Below are 20,854 nucleotides of genomic sequence, written 5' to 3'. Positions count from 1 at the left end.
TTTCCATCTTTACATATAGACGACAAGTCATTGTGGAATCCAACCACAAGCCTTGCGAGTCAATCATGAGGAATCCACTAGCCGCAGCCTCTCCAAGGCTACAGATCCTTCAACTACAAAAATACAACTTCACAATCACTCACCGTCCAGGCAAAGACATCCCTGTCGCAGACACACTCTCCAGGAAGTTTCTTACCTACAAGGACAGCAGCCTCAGACATTCAAGTGCACACTGTGTACAACAGCTTACCAGTTAGTGACATGAAACTGAAGGGGAGCCGAGCAGAAACAGAAAAGGACTCACAACTCACACAGCTGAGGAAAGTCATACAGGATGGATGGCCTGAGGAGAGGAGAAAATCCCCTTCGAGTGTCTCAGAGTTCTGGAACCATTGTGATGAACTATCACATATCAACTGAATAATTTTCAAAGGAGAGAAAATCATAATTTCTGCCAGTTTCAGAGAAGAGATTTTGACAAAGATCCATGCTGGACACATGGGCATGGAAAAGTGCAAACAGAGAGCACTGGACGTTTTATTTTGGCCTACAATGTGCAAACAAATAGTGGACATTGCTGGTAAAATCTTGCCTGTCTTGAACGACGCCCCTCAAACACCAAAGAGCTAATGTTACCTTACTGTAACCCAGACAGATCCCTGGCAGGTCATGGCAACCGATCTGTTCACCCAGGACAACAAGGACTACAACGTAACAGTGGACTACTACAGCAGATAATTCAAACTCGACAAGCTTCACAGCAACACATCTGCAGCTGTGATACACAAGCTGAATGCAATCTTTGCCAGGAATGGCATTGTAGAGACTTTAATATCTGACAATGGCCCCTCTTACAAATCAAATGAGTTTGAATCCTTCACAAAAGCATGGGAGTTCACACGTCACCACAAGCCCACATTACCCTGAATGTAATGGCTTTCTGAAAAATCTGTGCAGATTGCCAAATCACTCATGGACAACGCAAAAGCAGACAAGAGAGACCCCTACCTCAGTCTCCTTGAATACCACAACACTCCAGTTGACAACTTCAAATCACCAGCGCAGCTGTTGATGAGCCGCAGTCTTCGCTCAATCCTTCCCAGCACCAACCAGCAGCTGCAACCTGAGGTCGTCAGCTAAAAGGAAATGCATGAAAAACGTGCACAGAGACATCAACAACAAAAGCGATACTGCGACAGGTCAGCGAGACCACTGCCACCACTGAACGACAGAGAGTCAGTTACAATCCAGGAGCATGGCCACTGAAAGCCAGCAGTCGTCATACAGCCAGCTGACACTGAATGTTCATATCGCGTCCTCACTGCAGAAGGAGCAGTGTACCGCCGCAATCGTCGTCACCTACTGAACACAAAAGAACAATACACTGACAAGATTAACTGTTCCCCTGAAAGAGAATGTGATGGACTAAAACACAAACACAGCACAACATACACCATTCTTACCTGCAACACCACAAGAACTGTTGACTGACACAGAAGCATGCTCAGCATCATATCACACAAGGTCAGGAAGAGAGGTCAAGCCCAGAGCTGTCCTAGACCTGTGAAATGTCAAAGGGTGTATGCAGATCACTGCCCTAAAAGAGTTCCAGACTGTAAACTTGTTATTGAAAAGTTGACTTGAAGTGCTTTGGTATTGTATTTGTTTGAAATGTTAAGATGTCATTGCTAAAGTGAAAGTTGAGTTTCTGAGAAACCTTTGTTCTAAAAGTAACAGTATGCTGAATCCTTGTTTCAGAGTCTGTTATGTTGATTCAGTTGGTACAGTATAAATGGTTACTTACCCTGAGAGCATGTATTCAATTGTACAAAGCGTGCAAAACAAGACAAGACCTGACAATAGCTGTGCAGCAACACTCCCCATCCAACCTGACAGAGCTTGAGATGATCTGCAGCGAAGAATGGAAGAAACTCCCCAAATACAGGTGATCCAATCTTGTAGCATCATACCCAAGAAGACTCGAGGCTGTAATCGCTGCCAAAGATGTTTTAACAAAGTACTGAGTAAATGGTCTGAATACTTATGTAAATGTGATATTTCTGTTTTTGTATTTTTAATAAATATGCAAACATTTCTAAAATCCTGTTTTTGGTTCGTTATTATGGGGTATTGTGTGTGTAGATTGATGAGAAAAAAACCCAAATTGAATCAATTTTACAATAAGGCTGTAAAGTAACAAAATGTGGAAAAAGTCAAGGGGTCTGAATACTTTCTGAATGCACTGTAGCTCTATTCTTGTGTATTTTATTTTATTCCTTATCTTAGTATTTTATTTTAAAACTCTGCATTGTTGGGAAGGGGTAGTAAGCAAGCATGTTAATGTAAAGTATTCACCAGTTGTACTCAGCGCTTGTGACAAATAAAATTGGATTTAGATTTGAATGGTGTCACTTGATCGAATACTTTCCCCTTTCCTTTTACAGTCTATGGCTCAAAACAGCAATGTATCATGGTTAAATTGTGACTGACTGACTGATCTACAAATAACAATTAGTAATTATTTATCATGCAAGTTGAGTTTTAGATCAGTCAATCGGCAGTCGCCTGCGGTCATGTTGATGCTCTCTAATACGGCCGTTGGCTTGAATGCATCAACAGTCCTTCGAAATACTACGTATGCTTTTTGAAACCGGAAGTCTAACCAGACAAATTGTATGCAGTTTTACTTTAAACTGATTAGCTATCGGACGTAGAAAGATGTTGTCAATATTTAACTCCATTCCAACACACATGGTAAGAATTTGAACTATTACTGAATTCAAAGACTGTTGCAAATAGCTACAAATAAAAAATAATGAGTAGATTAATCAAAGGCTAGCTAACGTTTGCTACAATTTCAAGCAGTTGCAGTAAGCTAGCTAGGGAGCAATAACGTATAAATTAGTTCGAACCGAAATTCGATGCAAAAATAATATTGAACATTGTTAAGAGTATAATAATTAAATAACTATTCATCCAACCATAAATCCATGTCATATTATTGGAATCAAACATTGATCAATGTTTGGATGCTAGCCAGCTAGATGCCCATATGGCACATCATTGCACCGCAAGATAGATCCCCTGTGTTATTGTGCATGCCCTAGAGTTCGAACCAAATGTATAAATGCATCCCCAATCACAAAGCCTATAATAATACTACTCTTCAAGGCACCACTTTTGATGAACCTTCTTGATCTGTCTTGATTATTGATTGACACGTCAGATATTAGTTTTCCAGTTGTGATGTAACAATCTACCAGTCTTTCCTCAAAAATGATAAACTTTGCAAATGGCTTGGTGATGTTTTAGGATTATAAAGGACAAAAGCTGGCGGAGCAGATCTTCCAAGGAATCATACTTGCCTCAGCGGTGAGTGGCCTGACAAACATGCCTATTAAAATGTACTTTTCAGTGTGTTGTTTTTACACTAGGTTTAACCCTAGCCGTTGATCATGACTCCCAGTTCCATTTGTTTAGGGTTCCCACATGGCCATATTTCCCATCCTGGTCTCATAGACTAGACGTAACATAGTAAACGTAAATCCGAGACACTCATGAGTATGATATGTTACGTTTGGTATGGTTACACAAGACAGATGGTTACTTATGGAAAAATAACGTGAACATCTAGCAACCCAAAGGTTGAATCTCATCAGACAACTTTAGTATTTTAGCTAATTAGCTACTTTTCAACTATACTGAAGAAAAATAAACAACAGTTAACGATTTTACTGAGTTACATTTCTTAAGGAAATCAGTCAATTTAAATAAATGAATAAGGCGCTAATCAATAGATTTCACATGACATGTAGGCCCACCCACTTAGGAACCAGGCCCAGCCAATCAGAATGAGTTTTTCCCCACGAAAGGGTTTTATTACAGACAGAAATAGTTGTCATTTTCATCAGCTGTCCGGGTAGCTGGTCTCAGACGATCCCGTAGGTAAAGAAGCCGGATGTGGAGGTCCTAGCCTGGCATGGTTACACAAGGTCTGTGGTTGTGAGGCCGATTGGACGTCTCTAAAACATAATGGTAGAGAAATTAACATAAAATTGTATGGCAACAGGTCGGGTGGACATTCCTGCCGTCAGCATGCCAATTGCATGCTTCCTCAACTTGAGACATCTGTGGCGTTGTCTGCACATTTTAGGATGGCCTTTTATTGTCCCCAGTACAAGGTGCACCTGTGTAATGATCATGCTGTTTAATCAGCTTCTCAATATGCTACACCTGTAAGGTGGATGGATTATCTTGGCAAAGGATTAAATGCTCACTAACAGGGATGTAAACAAAAACATTTGAGAGATGCTTTTTGTGCGTATGGAACATTTCTGGGATCTTTTATTTCAGCTCATGACACCGGCACTTTACATGTTGCGTTAATATTTTTGTTCGGTTTTCTTACTACTTTTTAGCTAATTTACAACTACTTAGCATGTTAGCTAACACTATCCCTTTAACCTAACTCATAAACTTAACCTTAAAACCAACACCTAGCTAACGTTAGCCACCTAGCTAGAATTTGTAACAAGTTCTTACAAATTTGTAACATTGTACTTTTTGCAAATTCTTAACATATGAATACTGATGGAGATCCACAAATTAATACACACCATACGAAATGTAACATATAAATCTCAATTGGGTTCTCAGATTTACATACAGAATAATACGAAATGCTCTGAGACCAGGTTGCATTTCCATTCGAGTTTATCTAAGACAGAGTGAACTACCTGTACTAATTAGCCATCTGTCTCTGAACACCTGTTTGTAATGGAAGATGAACGTCACAAAAAAATACTGTCGGCTGCAGCTGTGTTAAAACAGTGTAGAGTAAGTGTGTATCCTCCATTTTTTAAAATGATTTGAAAGTAGAGGGATTTATGTTTCTAGAACCAAATTGACAATCGATTCACGTTTATATGTATTTGGCTGTTTTGGCTTCCAAAGCCAGTTAGTCTTTAAACAGAACATGTAATATCTTGGAATGGAAGGTGTAACATTAGGCTCCTTTAGTCCATTATTAGGCTAACCCCTTGCATTACCCTCCAGGTGATCGGATTCGCTTATGGCCTCATCATTGAACAGTTTGGGTGGACTGTGTACATAGTGTTAGGAGGTTTTGCTGTGTCTTGTTTGGTGAGTTAAGTTTCATTCCATTGTCCCTGAATATGTGTACTTGATGTTGTGCCAAGCAGAAAATGTTGCACCTGTGCAAAGAGTGCACCCACAGACCCACCTTGACTCAGGTTTATTCAAAATGTATACTCTGTAGTCATTACATTCTCATCTGCAATGTAAAACATTTTACGGGACTAACCCTCTTCTCATCAACATCTCGCCCTTATCCCATGTCTCCTCGCCTCTCCCCTTCTCAGCTGACCCTGCCCCCCTGGCCCATGTACAGACAGAACCCCCTCTCCTGGCAGCCAGCCCTACCAGAGACTACAGGAGAAACCCTTCAAAAGCCTCAGGAGAATCTGAAGAAGAAGAAGCACAAGTAGATCATGACTGTTTGTACCAGTTTGCCCAAGACACGTTTTGTGACTGAAAATAACCCTATGTCTGTACAATAAATCCTTGTTTAAAGGAACCCTTTGTTACAGGGTATTATGCCAAACAGTGGTGGAATGTCAATGTACAATAAACAGATTTGCTACTGTGGATACTTTGTAGACTGCACTCATGTTATCATCCCAACGGTTTAATAATGTGGATATAAGAATCTATGTAATGTAAGGATAAATAAAGAACTTTAAATGATTTTATAAAGTCAAACAAAGGGGATGGAAATATCTACAATACAGTACTTCTACATCCTGCAACTTATATACAATCAGGAAATTAAGAATTTCCTATGTGTTTATAGGTACATTTATTATTGCACTAGTTTGCATTATAAATATTTCATTACAATAATCAATCTACCTGACAGGTAGAAAAACGGTAACAGAAGACTCATTGCATATTGTAACCTTAATGGAAAATTAGATTATGTATTTATATTTAAAGTGAGGTTTTAAAATAGTCTACATTAATTTATACATAGAATATGGAGATGCGATTGTCTATACAAAAGTATTGCATTGTTCATTAGCTGAACTTAACCCTTGAACGAAACATCCTCAAAGAACTTTAGCTGCCGCACCATCAGCGCATATGACTGGTACTTGTCCTCTCCCATCTGCTCCCGAAGACACCGCTGTGTGTGGAGAAAGAATAAAACTGAGATTACAGCCATGTCTAGCTGGAAGCACGATCATGGATGTCATTTTGAATCTTAACCTCTCGTTTGTCCTCGTCATCGTCCTCCATTATGTCCAGGACTCTGTCCAACAGCTTCACCCCCAGTCCCTTCACCACATCTGTTCTCAGGTGCTCAATGGCTCTGCGGACCTTCGCCGGTCCAGATGTGGTGCCTTTTAAGAGGAGAGTTGAATACAATTTTTGTTTTGAATCCACTTCAAAACAAGAAATAAATTGATTTCTCAGTGATAAACCAGTCACCAGGGCAATATTGCATTGAAACACACATTGATTCTGCTAAGGATGCTCAGGGAGACTGTTTTGGCTGAGACTGACCGTTGGGTAATTCACTGAAGTGGAACTCCTGCTCCTCTCTAGCTTTCCCATGCAGCACCAGTGTGTCCCTGTACTTCCTGTTCAACTTAAACTCAGCCAGTGGAGTAGAGCCAGATCTACCACCACCATCCAGTTCACTAACAGCATCTCTGCCATCCATTCGCAATGTATGGGCCATCCTCTGAACCAGGTCCTGCAAATCACTGGATTCACTCTTTCTGCAATAAAAAAAAAATGTGTCAGATTTAAATGCGCATATCACCAGCAACACTTAAAGGGCTTTGTGCTTATTGGGTGGGGGGGTGGCACTGGTCCCAAAGAGCCAGAACAAGTTGTTTTTACCCCTCTTTGCAGTCCCTCTCAGAGTGATCAGTTGAGCTGGTGGAGGAGCTGTATTCATCGTCGTCAGACGGTCGCCCCAGCAACCTGTCCTGCTAGAGAAGAATACACCACTGTCATAGACTGAAGCCAATTATACACTGATTTAATTTACTGTAACAGTAAGACAATGGAGATCAACCTATAGTTAGTTACCTTGTTTGTTTCCTTGCCCATGTCAGATACAGAGAGAGTGACAGTGGGGTTCTGGAACTCTGGCTGCTTATTATGTAACGAGGCAACCTCATTCGACGCCCTTCTTACTGTATTGACAACCGCAGGAAAGAAGAATACTACAGTGAGCAATACAAAGCATAGCTACCGCTTTATTGTTTAATATGACAAAATGGCCCTTGCCAATTCTGTCTGGTCCTATGGTCATACGATATATTGAGAACACAGCAGAGGAGTGAACCTGGTTGGCTTGGGTTCTCCTGGGACTGCCTCAGTCTTCTCCTCTCCCTGGCTGAAAGAGGACGCTCCTGGAAGCAGTAGAGATATTAAACTTTACCTGCCTATGTAATTACCATCTAAATACATGGGCATTAAACTTATTGTAAAGTTGGAACAACTTTATTTCAACAAAAAGGAAATATAATTGACAATATACAATTAGCAGTATACACTGAGTATACCAAACATTAGGAACACCTTCATAATATTGAGTTGCACCCCTCCCTTTTACCCTCAGAACAGCCTCAATTAGTCGGGAGCATGGACTCTACAAGGTGTTAAAAGCGTTCCATAGTGATGCTGGCCCATGACTCCAATGCCTCCCACAGTTGTATCAAGTTGGCTGGATGTCTTCTGGGTGGTGGACCATTCTTGATACACGGTGAAAACTTTTTTTTTTGCAGTTCTCGACACAAACAGGTGCGCCTGGAACCTACTACCATACCCCATTCAAAGGCACTTAAATATTTTGTCTTGCCCATTCACCCTCAAATGGCACACATGCACAATCCATGCCTCAACGGTTTCAAGGCTTTAAAAAAATCATTCTTTAACCGGTCTCCTCCCCTTCACCTACGCTGATTGAAGTGGATTTAACAGGATCATAGCTTTCACCTGGTCAGTTTATGTGATGGAAAGAGGTGTCCTTAATGTTCTGTACACTCAGTGTATATTCCAAGACCTCAACCCTATGTTTGAGCAGTAGCTGTTTAGTGCATTGACCTCACTTGTGTCAGTGGAATGTTGCTGTCCTTTGAGGAGTTAATGGTTGTGGAAGAGTTTGTTGTGGTAGCCCTCTTCTTCTCTGTGTTTGCCCTGCTCCTCTTCTTCTCCTCCACTACCATTGCATCAACAGGAGGAGGCGGTAGAGGTCTAGGACCTGTCACTTTACACTGGGAAAGAACAAGCAAAGGTTGAAGAGCCTTTAGATTCCAAAGCACTTTGACAGCTCAAAGCCATGATAAAGTCCCCCAGTCACTGTCCTCACCTTGTCCGGATCACTCTGTATCCACCTCCTGTCCTTCTGCCTGCATTGCCGGGAGACAAATGGCTCAGAGGAGGAAGGCGTACACAGAGGGAGCGTGTCCTGCTCTGGGACTGGAGAGAGGTGCTCCATGTGACAGGGTTCCTACATACACAGATAAAACATAACTAGCATCAATGACCTCTAAAGGATGTGCTATATGGAGTGTGGTAGCCTACAGAATAAACAAATTCCCACAATATGAGAACAAACTGGTTCTTACCAGTGTTATAACAGGAGGAAGGGTCTCTAGGAGCTTTTCTGTGGATTCCAAGCTCTCCTTTAAAGACAAGACAATAACACAGAGGCTTACAACTACAACTCATTCACAGAATTTACTAATGTATGTGCACTGTGTGTAGCACAGCGCACATACTTACTCTGACATCTGCAGGATGTTTTTGTGTGGGATCCTCCTTCAGAAGATTCATGGTGTCATCTTTGTTATCGATATTTACTTCAAAAGTCTGTCCAGTGGATTCCACTTTGAATTCCCCTGCAGACCTTGATTCAGGCAAGCTGGTGGAAACATTCAGACTTACGGTCTGTTCAGGTGCAGGGCTCTCAATGACCACATCTTTGAGTAGCTCTGTTGTGTCATCCTTATCGTCCATGTTCACAGTTTTCTCTACAGAGGTTCTGACTCCGTCTCTGTGATTCAAAGCGCACTGCATTAGAGGTCCATTGGCGGTCCTCCTCTCCTCTACCCTACAACTGACACCTGATAGCACCCTGCGAGGGGCAGGCCGAGGGTGGGAGGGATCCCCTCTCTGGGCCCTTCTCTCCTCTTCCTGTGGCTGGATATCAATGTCAATGTTACTGATGGTTGCTAAGGATGCACCAGTGGTGTTGAGAATGTCTGATGCAGGGAATTTGGGTGTTAGATATGTCTTGGGTGGGGCGTCTTTTATGATTCCATTGTATCCATTACGCCTTTGTGAGTTCATCTCCTATGAATGAGAACAGAAATAGAACAAACACACCACAATGAAAACAATTAAGACACTTGTGCAACTTGATGAGCATATTTTTTACTTTATGGCCTGTATCTCTCACTGTCTCTCTCTCTCAAACAAAAATATAACCACAACATACAACAATTTTAATGAGTTACAGTTCATATAAGGAAATCAGTCAATTGAAATAAAGTCATTAGGCCCTAATCTATGGATTTCACATGACTGGGCAGGGGTGCAGCCATGGGTGGGCCTTCGAGGGCATAGGCCCATCCACTGGGGAGCCAGGCCCAGCCAATCAGAAAGAGTATTTCCCCACAAAATGGCTTTATTACAGACAGAAATATTCCTCAGTTTCATCAGATGTCTGTGTTGCTAGTCTCAGTCAATCCTGCAGGTGAAGAAGCTGGATGTGGGGTCCTGGGCTGCCGTGGTCTGCGGTTGTGAGGCGGATTGGACATACTACAAAATTCTCCAAAACAACATTGGAGGCGGCTTATGGTAGAGAAATGAACATTCAATTCTCTGGCAACAGCTCTGGTGGACATTTCTGCAGTCAGCATGAAAAATGCACGCTCCCTCAAAACTTGAGACATCTGTGGCATTGTGTTGTGTGACAAAACTGCACATATTAGAGTGGCTTTTTGTCCACAGCACAAGATGCACCTGTGTGATGATAACACACACACACATACAGTGGGACAAAAACGTATTTAGTCAGCCACCAACTGTGCAAGTTCTCCCACTTAAAAAAAGATGAGAGAGGCCTGTAATTTCCAGCTGTCTGGTCTTGGCCATTGTGAAGAGGTTGGGGTCTGTTTGATTGAGTGTGTGGACAGGTATGTTTTATACAGGTAACGAGTTCAAACAGGTGCAGTTAATACAGGTAATGAGTGGAGAACAGGAGGGCTTCTTAAAGAAAAACTAACAGGTCTGTGAGAGCCGGAATTCTTACTGGTTGGTAGGTGATCAAATACTTATTGCATGCAATAAAATGCAAATTAATTACTTAAAAATCATACAATGTGATTTTCTGGATTTTTGTTTTAGATTCCGTCTCCCACAGTTGAAGTATGACATATGATAAAAATTACAGACGTCTACATGCTTTGTAAGTGGGGAGAACAAGTATTTGATACAATGCCGATTTTGCAGGTTTTCCTACTTACAAAGCATGTAGGCGTCTGTAATTTATATATATATATATATATATATATATATATATATATATATATATATATACAGTGCCTTGCGAAAGTATTCGGCCCCCTTGAACTTTGCGACCTTTTGCCACATTTCAGGCTTCAAACATAAAGATATAAAACTGTATTTTTTTGTGAAGAATCAACAACAAGTGGGACACAATCATGAAGTGGAACGACATTTATTGGATATTTCAAACTTTTTTAACAAATCAAAAACTGAAAAATTGGGCGTGCAAAATTATTCAGCCCCTTTACTTTCAGTGCAGCAAACTCTCTCCAGAAGTTCAGTGAGGATCTCTGAATGATCCAATGTTGACCTAAATGACTAATGATGATAAATACAATCCACCTGTGTGTAATCAAGTCTCCGTATAAATGCACCTGCACTGTGATAGTCTCAGAGGTCCGTTAAAAGCGCAGAGAGCATCATGAAGAATAAGGAACACACCAGGCAGGTTTGAGATACTGTTGTGAAGAAGTTTAATGCCGGATTTGGATACAAAAAGATTTCCCAAGCTTTAAACATCCCAAGGAGCACTGTGCAAGCGATAATATTGAAATGGAAGGAGTATCAGACCACTGCAAATCTACCAAGACCTGGCCGTCCCTCTAAACTTTCAGCTCATACAAGGAGAAGACTGATCAGAGATGCAGCCAAGAGTGTCATGTACTGTCATGTTGTGTCTTGTTTCTGTCCTTTCCCTTCACCCTGTCTCCCTCTGCTGGTCGTTGTTAGGTTACCTTTTCTCCCCCTCTTTTCCCCAGCTGTGCCTTGTCTCCTCCTAACTACCTTGTCACCCCTTTTCCCACCTGTTCCCTTTTTCCCTCTGATTAGGTCTCTATATCTCTCTCTGTTCCTGCTCCTGTCCTTGTCGGATTCTTGTTTGTGTTGTTCATGCCTGAACCAGACTATCGTCATGTTTGCTGCAACCTTGTCCTGTCCTGTCGGAACCTGCCGGTCCATCTGAGCCTACGTTTTGTTTTGTTATTAAAGAAGCTCTGTTTACGTTAATTCGCTTTTGGGTCCTCATTCACGCACCGTAACAGAAGAATCCGACCAAGAATGGACCCAGCGACTTCGGATCCTCTCCACTCAGCCGTCGAGATCCAGGGAGCGATGCTAGGCAGACACAAGCAGGAATTGTCTGCTGCTCGGCATGCCGTTGAGACCCTGGCCACCCAAGTCTCCAACCTCACAGAACAGGTTCACCATCTCCGCCTCGATCCACCGGCCACTTCCAGGGCTTTCGAATCTCCGGAGCCCAGAATCAATAACCCGCCGTGTTACTCTGGGGAGCCCACTGAATGCCGCTCGTTCCTCACCCAGTGTGATATTGTGTTTTCTCTCCAGCCCAACACTTACTCCAGGAGCACTGCTCGTGTCGCCTACGTCATATCTCTCCTTACTGGACGGGCTCGTGAGTGGGGCACGGCAATCTGGGAGGCAAGGGCTGAGTGTACTAACCAGTATCAGGACTTTAAGGAGGAGATGATACGGGTTTTTGATCGATCTGTTTTTGGGGAGGAGGCTTCCAGGGCCCTGTCTTCCCTATGTCAGGGTAATCGATCCATAACAGACTACTCTATTGAGTTTCGCACTCTTGCTGCCTCCAGTGGCTGGAACGAGCCGGCTTTGCTCGCTCGTTTTCTGGAGGGTCTCCGCGCAGAGGTAAAGGATGAGATTCTCTCCCGGGAGGTTCCTTCCAGCGTGGATTCCTTGATTGAACTCGCTATTCGCATTGAGCGACGGGTTGATCTTCGTCACCGAGCTCGTGGAAAGGAGCTCGCGTTCTCCGTTGCCCCCCTCTCCGCATCACTACCATCTTCCTCTGCCGGCTCGGGTGCTGAGCCTATGCAGCTGGGAGGTATCCGCATCTCGACTAAGGAGAGGGAACGGAGAATCACCAACCGCCTCTGTCTCTATTGCGGTTCTGCTGGTCATTTTGTCACTTCATGTCCAGTAAAAGCCAGAGCTCATCAGTAAGCGGAGGGCTACTGGTGAGCGCTACTACTCCTGTCTCTCCTTCAAGATCCTGCACTACCTTGTCGGTCCATCTACGCTGGACCGGTTCGTCAGCTTCCTGCAGTGCCTTAATAGACTCTGGGGCGGAGGGCTGTTTTATGGACGAGACCTGGGCTCGGGAACATGACATTCCTCTCAGACAGTTAAGGGAGTCCACGGCCTTGTTCGCCCTGGATGGTAGTCCTCTCCCCAGGATTCAGCGTGAGACGCTACCTTTAACCCTCACTGTTTCTGGTAATCATAGCGAAACCATTTCTTTTTTAATTTTTCGTTCACCTTTTACACCTGTTGTTTTGGGCCATCCCTGGCTAGTTTGTCATAATCCTTCCATTAATTGGTCTAGTAATTCTATCCTCTCCTGGAACGTCTCTTGTCATGTGAAATGTTTAATGTCTGCTATCCCTCCTGTTTCCTCTGTCTCTTCTTCACAGGAGGAGCCTGGTGATTTGACAGGGGTGCCGGAGGAATATCACGATCTGCGCACGGTGTTCAGTCGGTCCAGGGCCACCTCTCTTCCTCCACACCGGTCGTATGATTGTAGTATTGATCTCCTTCCGGGAACCACTCCCCCCCGGGGTAGACTATACTCTCTGTCGGCTCCCGAACGTAAGGCTCTCGAAGATTATTTGTCTGTAGCTCTTGCCGCCGGTACCATAGTCCCCTCCTCCTCTCCCGCCGGAGCGGGTTTTTTTTTTGTTAAGAAGAAGGACGGGTCCCTGCGCCCCTGCATAGATTATCGAGGGCTGAATGACATAACAGTGAAGAATCGTTATCCGCTTCCTCTTATGTCTTCAGCCTTCGAGATCCTGCAGGGAGCCAGGTTTTTCACTAAGTTGGACCTTCGTAACGCTTACCATCTCGTGCGCATCAGGGAGGGGGACGAGTGGAAGACGGCGTTTAACACTCCGTTAGGGCACTTTGAATACCGGGTTCTTCCTTTCGGCCTCGCTAACGCTCCAGCTGTCTTTCAGGCATTAGTCAATGATGTCCTGAGAGACATGCTGAACATCTTTGTTTTCGTTTACCTTGACGATATCCTGATTTTTTCACCGTCACTCCAGATTCATGTTCAGCACGTTCGACGTGTCCTCCAGCGCCTTTTAGAGAATTGTCTTTTTGTGAAGGCTGAGAAGTGCTCTTTTCATGCCTCCTCCGTCACATTTCTCGGTTCTGTTATTTCCGCTGAAGGCATTAAGATGGATCCCGCTAAGGTCCAAGCTGTCATTGATTGGCCCGTCCCTAAGTCACGCGTCGAGCTGCAGCGCTTTCTCGGCTTTGCGAACTTCCATCGTCGTTTCATCCGTAATTTCGGTCAGGTGGCAGCTCCTCTCACAGCCCTTACTTCTGTCAAGACGTGCTTTAAGTGGTCCGTTTCCGCCCAGGGAGCTTTTGATCTCCTCAAGAATCGTTTTACATCCGCACCTATCCTTGTTACACCTGACGTCTCTAGACAGTTCATTGTCGAGGTTGACGCGTCAGAGGTGGGCGTGGGAGCCATTCTTTCTCAGCGCTCCTTCTCTGATGACAAGGTCCACCCTTGCGCGTATTTTTCTCATCGCCTGTCGCCGTCGGAACGTAACTATGATGTGGGAAACCGCGAACTGCTCGCCATCCGCTTAGCCCTAGGCGAATGGCGACAGTGGTTGGAGGGGGCGACCGTTCCTTTTGTCGTTTGGACTGACCATAGGAACCTTGAGTACATCCGTTCTGCCAAACGACTTAATGCGCGTCAGGCGCGCTGGGCGCTGTTTTTCGCTCGTTTCGAGTTCGTGATTTCTTATCGTCCGGGCTCTAAGAACACCAAGCCTGATGCTTTATCTCGTCTCTTCAGTTCTTCAGTAGCCTCCACTGACCCCGAGGGGATTCTCCCTGAGGGGCGTGTTGTCGGGTTGACTGTCTGGGGAATTGAGAGGCAGGTAAAGCAAGCACTCACTCAAACTCCGTCGCCGCGCGCTTGTCCCAGGAACCTTCTTTTCGTTCCCGTTCCTACTCGTCTGGCCGTTCTTCAGTGGGCTCACTCTGCCAAGTTAGCCGGCCACCCTGGCGTTCGGGGTACGCTTGCTTCCATTCGCCAGCGCTTTTGGTGGCCCACCCGGGAGCATGACACGCGTCGCTTCGTGGCGGCTTGTTCGGTCTGCGCGCAGACTAAGTCCGGTAACTCTCCTCCTGCCGGCCGTCTCAGGCCGCTTCCCATTCCCTCTCGACCGTGGTCTCACATCGCCTTAGATTTTGTCACCGGACTGCCTTCGTCAGCGGGGAAGACTGTTATTCTTACGGTTGTCGACAGGTTCTCTAAGGCGGCTCATTTTATTCCCCTTGCTAAGCTTCCTTCTGCTAAAGAGACGGCACAAATCATCATCGAGAATGTTTTCAGAATTCATGGCCTTCCGTCAGACGTCGTTTCGGACAGAGGTCCGCAATTCACGTCTCAATTTTGGAGGGAGTTTTGCCGTTTGATTGGGGCTTCCGTCAGTCTCTCTTCCGGCTTTCACCCCCAGTCTAACGGTCAAGCAGAACGGGCCAATCAGACTATTGGTCGCATCTTACGCAGTCTTTCTTTTCGCAACCCTGCGTCTTGGTCAGAACAGCTCCCCTGGGCAGAATACGCCCACAACTCGCTTCCTTCGTCTGCGACCGGGCTATCTCCTTTTCAGAGTAGCCTCGGGTACCAGCCTCCGCTGTTCTCATCTCAGTTCGCCGAGTCCAGCGTCCCCTCCGCTCAGGCTTTTGTCCAACGTTGCGAGCGCACCTGGAAGAGGGTCAGGTCTGCACTTTGCCGTTATAGGGTGCAGACTGTGAGGGCTGCTAATAAGCGTAGAACTAAGAGTCCTAGATATTGTCGCGGTCAGAGAGTTTGGCTCTCCACTCAGAACCTTCCCCTTAAGACCACTTCTCGCAAGTTGACCCCGCGGTTCATTGGTCCGTTCCGTATTTCTCAGGTCATTAATCCTGTCGCAGTTCGACTTCTTCTTCCGCGATACCTTCGTCGCGTCCACCCGGTCTTCCATGTCTCCTGTATCAAGCCCGTTCTTCGCGCCCCCGCTCGTCTTCCCCCCCCCCCCCCATCCTTGTCGAGGGCGCACCCATCTACAGGGTCCGTAGGATTTTGGACATGCGTCCTCGGGGCCGTGGTCATCAGTACCTAGTAGATTGGGAGGGGTACGGTCCTGAGGAGAGGAGTTGGGTTCCCTCTCGGGACGTGCTGGACCGTGCGCTGATCGATGATTTCCTCCGTTGCCGCCAGGTTTCCTCCTCGAGTGCGCCAGGAGGCGCTCGGTGAGTGGGGGGGTACTGTCATGTACTGTCATGTTGTGTCTTGTTTCTGTCCTTTCCCTTCACCCTGTCTCCCTCTGCTGGTCGTTGTTAGGTTACCTTTTCTCCCCCTCTTTTCCCCAGCTGTGCCTTGTCTCCTCCTAACTACCTTGTCACCCCTTTTCCCACCTGTTCCCTTTTTCCCTCTGATTAGGTCTCTATATCTCTCTCTGTTCCTGCTCCTGTCCTTGTCGGATTCTTGTTTGTGTTGTTCATGCCTGAACCAGACTATCGTCATGTTTGCTGCAACCTTGTCCTGTCCTGTCGGAACCTGCCGGTCCATCTGAGCCTACGTTTTGTTTTGTTATTAAAGAAGCTCTGTTTACGTTAATTCGCTTTTGGGTCCTCATTCACGCACCGTAACAAAGAGGCCCATGATCACTCTGGATGAACTGCAGAGATCTACAGCTGAGGTGGGAGACTCTGTCCATAGGACAACAATCAGTCGTATATTGCACAAATCTGGCCTTTATGGAAGAGTGGCAAGAAGAAAGCCATTTCTTAAAGATATCCATGAAAAGTGTTGTTTAAAGTTTGCCACAAGCCACCTGGGAGACACACCAAACATGTGGAAGAAGGTGCTCTGGTCAGATGAAACCAAAATTGAACTTTTTGGCAACAATGCAAAACGTTATGTTTGGCGTAAAAGCAACACAGCTCATCACCCTGAACACACCATCCCCCACTGTCAAACATGGTGGTGGCAGCATCATGGTTTGGGCCTGCTTTTCTTCAGCAGGGACAGGGAAGATGGTTAAAATTGATGGGAAGACGGATGGAGCCAAATACAGGACCATTCTGGAAGAAAACCTGATGGAGTCTGCAAAAGACCTGAGACTGGGACGGAGATTTGCCTTCCAACAAGACAATGATCCAAAACATAAAGCAAAATCTACAATGGAATGGTTCAATAATAAACATATCCAGGTGTTAGAATGGCCAAGTCAAAGTCCAGACATGAATCCAATCGAGAATCTGTGGAAAGAACTGAAAACTGCTGTTCACAAATGCTCTCCATCCAACCTCACTGAGCTCGAGCTGTTTTGCAAGGAGGAATGGGAAAAAATTTCAGTCTCTCGATGTGCAAAACTGATAGAGACATACCCCAAGCGACTTACAGCTGTAATCGCAGCAAAAGGTGGCGCTACAAAGTATTAACTTAAGGGGGCTGAATAATTTTGCACGCCCAATTTTTCAGTTTTTGATTTGTTAAAAAAGTTTGAAATATCCAATAAATGTCGTTCCACTTCATGATTGTGTCCCACTTGTTGTTGATTCTTCACAACAAAATACAGTTTTATATCTTTATGTTTGAAGCCTGAAATGTGGCAAAAGGTCGCAAAGTTCAAGGGGGCCGAATACTTTCGCAAGGCACTGTATATATATATATATATATATATATTTTTTTTTTCCCAGAGTATTTTAGTGCTGTTCTGTTAGCTGTTCACTCTCACCCCTTTCCCTTTGGTGTTTAGGTCTGGCTGGGGACATTGAGGAGGGGGCTCGGGCCTGGGCTTAGACGAAACCATAGACGCTGCGCTGGGTCTTCTGCTACTACCACCAACAGCTTTCTTTATGGACTTGGCAGTTTTCCTAGAGTGATTTGAACAAACAAGATATCCAAGATGACATCAATCCTACACATTTACTAAATATTTGTTCAACATATAAAGAAGCGAGAGAGAAAGAAAGCGTTAGCCAGGTACTACAACAAATGAAGCCACCTACTCTTTGGTGGCCTCTAAAAACATTGCGATTTGTCGTTTGATGTAGGGCTGACGTAGGATATGTTTGACATCAGGTCTGTCCTCTGGTCTCTTACACAGCATGCTCTTTATCAGCTCTCCCAGCTGAGGGTCATACTTATTCGGCATCTGAGGCAACTGGATGACAGGAAAATAGATCAATGAATCTAGTAGCAAACAAATAATCTCATCATGACCAATGTTCCCTCTAACTTTTAACATTCTGAAAATTGTGTGCAATTTCTGTTGCGCTTTTACTGTGAAGACTGAGTCTGTATCAGCTTTAAGTTACAGTTATAACAGTGGCCACGTAGGATACTGTGGCTAATTGATCATAATGTAGGCCTATTAGAGTGGCCCACCATTAAAAAAAACTATGGACAAAATGCATTACATAACATTTTAACATAGCTGTTCTATCAATCAGCCTACAGGAGCAGCCAATGGGTGGTGTGGAATGTAGGCCTACACTGAACAAGATATTAACCGGTTTCTCCACTTGTCCTCCAGACAAGGAGGCGACTGAAAATGTGTTGTTTGATGCAAGAAACCACTTTACAACAAAAAACAAAACTTTATTATTCCCATACCTTTATTACAGAGAATCAGACAAATTATGCTACCCTCTGCCTATTGGCTACTTAGCTTATTCAAGACTGTCTCAAAATACAACACTACCCCTTTAACACAAAAAAAGGCTATTTACCTGAGTCACTTTTCAAAGATGGCTAGAAGTGTACACATTTTGTGCTCTTGTAGAAAGCAACCACTCCCCCATTGAGGACTAGAAATGTGCTATATCTGGGATAATAACTCACTTACTAGCAAAGCATATGAACAGATGTGCATACGTGGCTACATGCAACTCTCACTGATCTCAAAACAAGCGCAACTACTCACGACCACTCATGCTGTAAACACAATCCAGTTCAAAGTGAATGGCACAGATCCATATATGGCAATGATCTATTTGCATATAGGTCTACTGCAGCTCTGACTGGTTATGCTGCATTGGTCTGTGTAGAGTATGGGCCTGAGTCCTGCCTGTCAATGCAATAGAATCCTACTCCAATGCGTTCTGCCAACAAGAAAGTCTCTTGCATAGTTAGTTTTGCATACTAAGTCTTGCATAGATAATTTTGTTTCGGTATGTTGCATTGAAAGTGGCTAATATTGCGTTGATTAGATCACAATTCCCACAGTAGAGGGAAGCGTTGATAGTGTTAACCAAAGGGGGAAACTAGAAAGTTCAATCTTGTGTTTCCCTGCGCAGGCTGATAATTCTTTCGCATGGCATTCCTGGGGAGCGCACAACTTAGAGGGAACACTGATCATGACTACTCATTTGGGAAAAGACGTAAGGGACTGACCTTTCCCTCTACAATGCGGTACACCAGTGAGTTCATGTCCTTGGCATTGAAGGCATGTTTCAGGGTGGACATCTCATACACACAGCAGCCCAGTGCCCACACGTCAGACTGGGGAGAAAAGGAGGCTTGAAGTTTGCAAATAAAAGGGCCTAGTGCACACAACAGCAATCTCCTCCGATTGTGTCTGGCTCAATAGAACTGCTGCTCTAAACAGTGATGATCTCAAGTATTGATCTACTAAGTATACCGTACCTTGTGGTTGTAGGGTTTGTTGGAGAACAGCTCCGGGCTCATATAGTATGGTGTTCCTATGAGGGTGCTGGCCATGTCATTCTGATTCTCCAGAACACGGGCGATGCCAAGGTCCCCCACTTTGATGATGTTAGTCTTGGTCAGAAAGATATTCTGGGTCTTCAGGTCCCGATGCAAGATACACTTCTCATGTAGATACTACATACAATTCAACAGAGAAAAAAGTCAGATGTTGTCACTAACTCTCCTGTACATAAGCCTCAGCCTCTGCCAAAACGAATGGAAAGAGGAAGAGTAGATGTTGCAGCATATCAATCAATTGTTATACAATCTCAGCTATGATTTGATGCACTTCAATGTACCTGAAGGGCCATAGCTATCTGGACGAACCACTCCACCACCTGCCTTTCAGGTAGGAGTTCCCCCTTCTGTTGCTTGAGTCTATGGTAGAGGTCGCCTCCCTCGCAGAAGCCCATGACGATGTAGAGCTGGCAGTCTTCTCCTTCCCACGACTCCCTGTATGTCACGATGTTTGGGTGTCGTAGTTGCGAGAGAAGCTGAGCCTCTTGTTCCGCGGCTCGCCGCTCACGTTTCGAGGACGTGGTCAAGTTCAACTTCTTTATGACATACTAAGGAAAACAGGAGAAACGAGTTCGACTTCTCGTAACATATTTCACTCTGCAAACGTTCTGTCTAGACGCATGTGGCCAACGTTCTGTCTAGACCGTTGTCACAAATGCGTCTAGACAGAATGTTCACAACATTTGCCGCAGTTCTTTATTTCTAAATGGTAAACGTATCTACCTTATTTGTAGATACGATCGGCAGTAATATGAACGTTGGTTAGCTTGCTAGTTGCTAACTTGTGATATCGAGGATTCAGGGAAGGGAATAACTTACATGTGTCCGAGTCAAACAAACCTATTATAACGTTTTTCAAACCATGTTTTGAAGTGGATTGTTGTATTCTTACCTGCTTACGGTCGGTTTTGTGTTTCACCAGATTCACCTCTCCATAACTCCCCTTTCCAACAACTCTGATAAACATGTAATTATTCATGACTTCAAATCGTACAGTCTAACTGTTACCCCAAATTCAAAGGGTATAATCTAGTTAACTAATTGAAGACACGGCTGTGAATATCTCCCATTTTCTGCACACTATAAATTCAGATTTCTAACTTATTTAGCGCAGGGTACAAGACGCTTTTAAAACACAGGAAATCATCACTGGCTTTTTCGTCACTAGGCAACTGGCACTTGAAAGTTGACGTTGGTTAGAGGGGTGTACGAACCCGTAAACAAACGCCCCCATTTATCCCATAGCCCCATCTAGGGTAGAAAAAGAGCATGAGCTGTTTGTTATAAATGTTGTTGCAGTTGTTGTATGGTGTTCCCCGGACATAGCATAAATATTTTTTTTATTGTCTGTCTGCCTTTCACACATCACAGATTACATCGATTTCCAGAAAATGTTTAATTTCAAATAGTGTTGTTTATAATCATCCCAATCTGTATTCAATAGCCTACATTTAGTCCCTATAATGTAAT

The 20,854-nt window shown here is 44.3% G+C and overlaps 2 protein-coding genes across 3 annotated transcripts; one reads left to right on the top strand and one right to left on the bottom strand.

Moving 5' to 3' along the window:
- The first annotated feature begins 2,664 nt into the window (after positions 1 to 2,664).
- Positions 2,665 to 5,665, top strand: spcs1 (signal peptidase complex subunit 1 homolog (S. cerevisiae)). The gene is given in 4 exon segments (NM_001165223.2): positions 2,665 to 2,754; positions 3,313 to 3,372; positions 5,056 to 5,142; positions 5,382 to 5,665. Coding segments are annotated over 4 exon segments (309 nt in total). The 5' UTR covers positions 2,665 to 2,718; the 3' UTR covers positions 5,508 to 5,665.
- Positions 5,240 to 20,565, bottom strand: LOC110527979 (serine/threonine-protein kinase Nek4). Of its 2 annotated transcripts, none has more exons than XM_021609639.3 (16): positions 20,277 to 20,565; positions 19,666 to 19,932; positions 19,304 to 19,501; positions 19,052 to 19,159; positions 17,665 to 17,819; positions 17,391 to 17,529; positions 8,821 to 9,390; positions 8,664 to 8,720; positions 8,405 to 8,545; positions 8,145 to 8,309; positions 7,379 to 7,445; positions 7,120 to 7,226; positions 6,928 to 7,019; positions 6,586 to 6,803; positions 6,289 to 6,422; positions 5,240 to 6,205 (listed from the first exon to the last, which is right to left on the bottom strand). In XM_021609639.3, the coding sequence occupies exons 1-16, from the start codon at positions 20,361 to 20,363 to the stop codon at positions 6,107 to 6,109; spliced, it is 2,604 nt and encodes an 867-aa protein (XP_021465314.2). In that variant the 5' UTR covers positions 20,364 to 20,565; the 3' UTR covers positions 5,240 to 6,106. The 2 variants fall into 2 exon arrangements, with proteins under 2 accessions (XP_021465314.2, XP_021465315.2); XM_021609640.3 differs by having other exon boundaries at positions 6,928 to 7,016.
- Between the last annotated feature and the right edge of the window lie 289 nt (positions 20,566 to 20,854).

Source organism: Oncorhynchus mykiss, chromosome 7, assembly GCF_057628025.1.
Source record: "Oncorhynchus mykiss isolate SJ-2025 chromosome 7, ASM5762802v1, whole genome shotgun sequence".
NCBI lineage: Eukaryota > Metazoa > Chordata > Actinopteri > Salmoniformes > Salmonidae > Oncorhynchus > Oncorhynchus mykiss.
The sequence above is the reverse complement of the archived record's forward strand: the minus strand, read 5'-3'. Positions and strand labels throughout refer to the sequence as shown.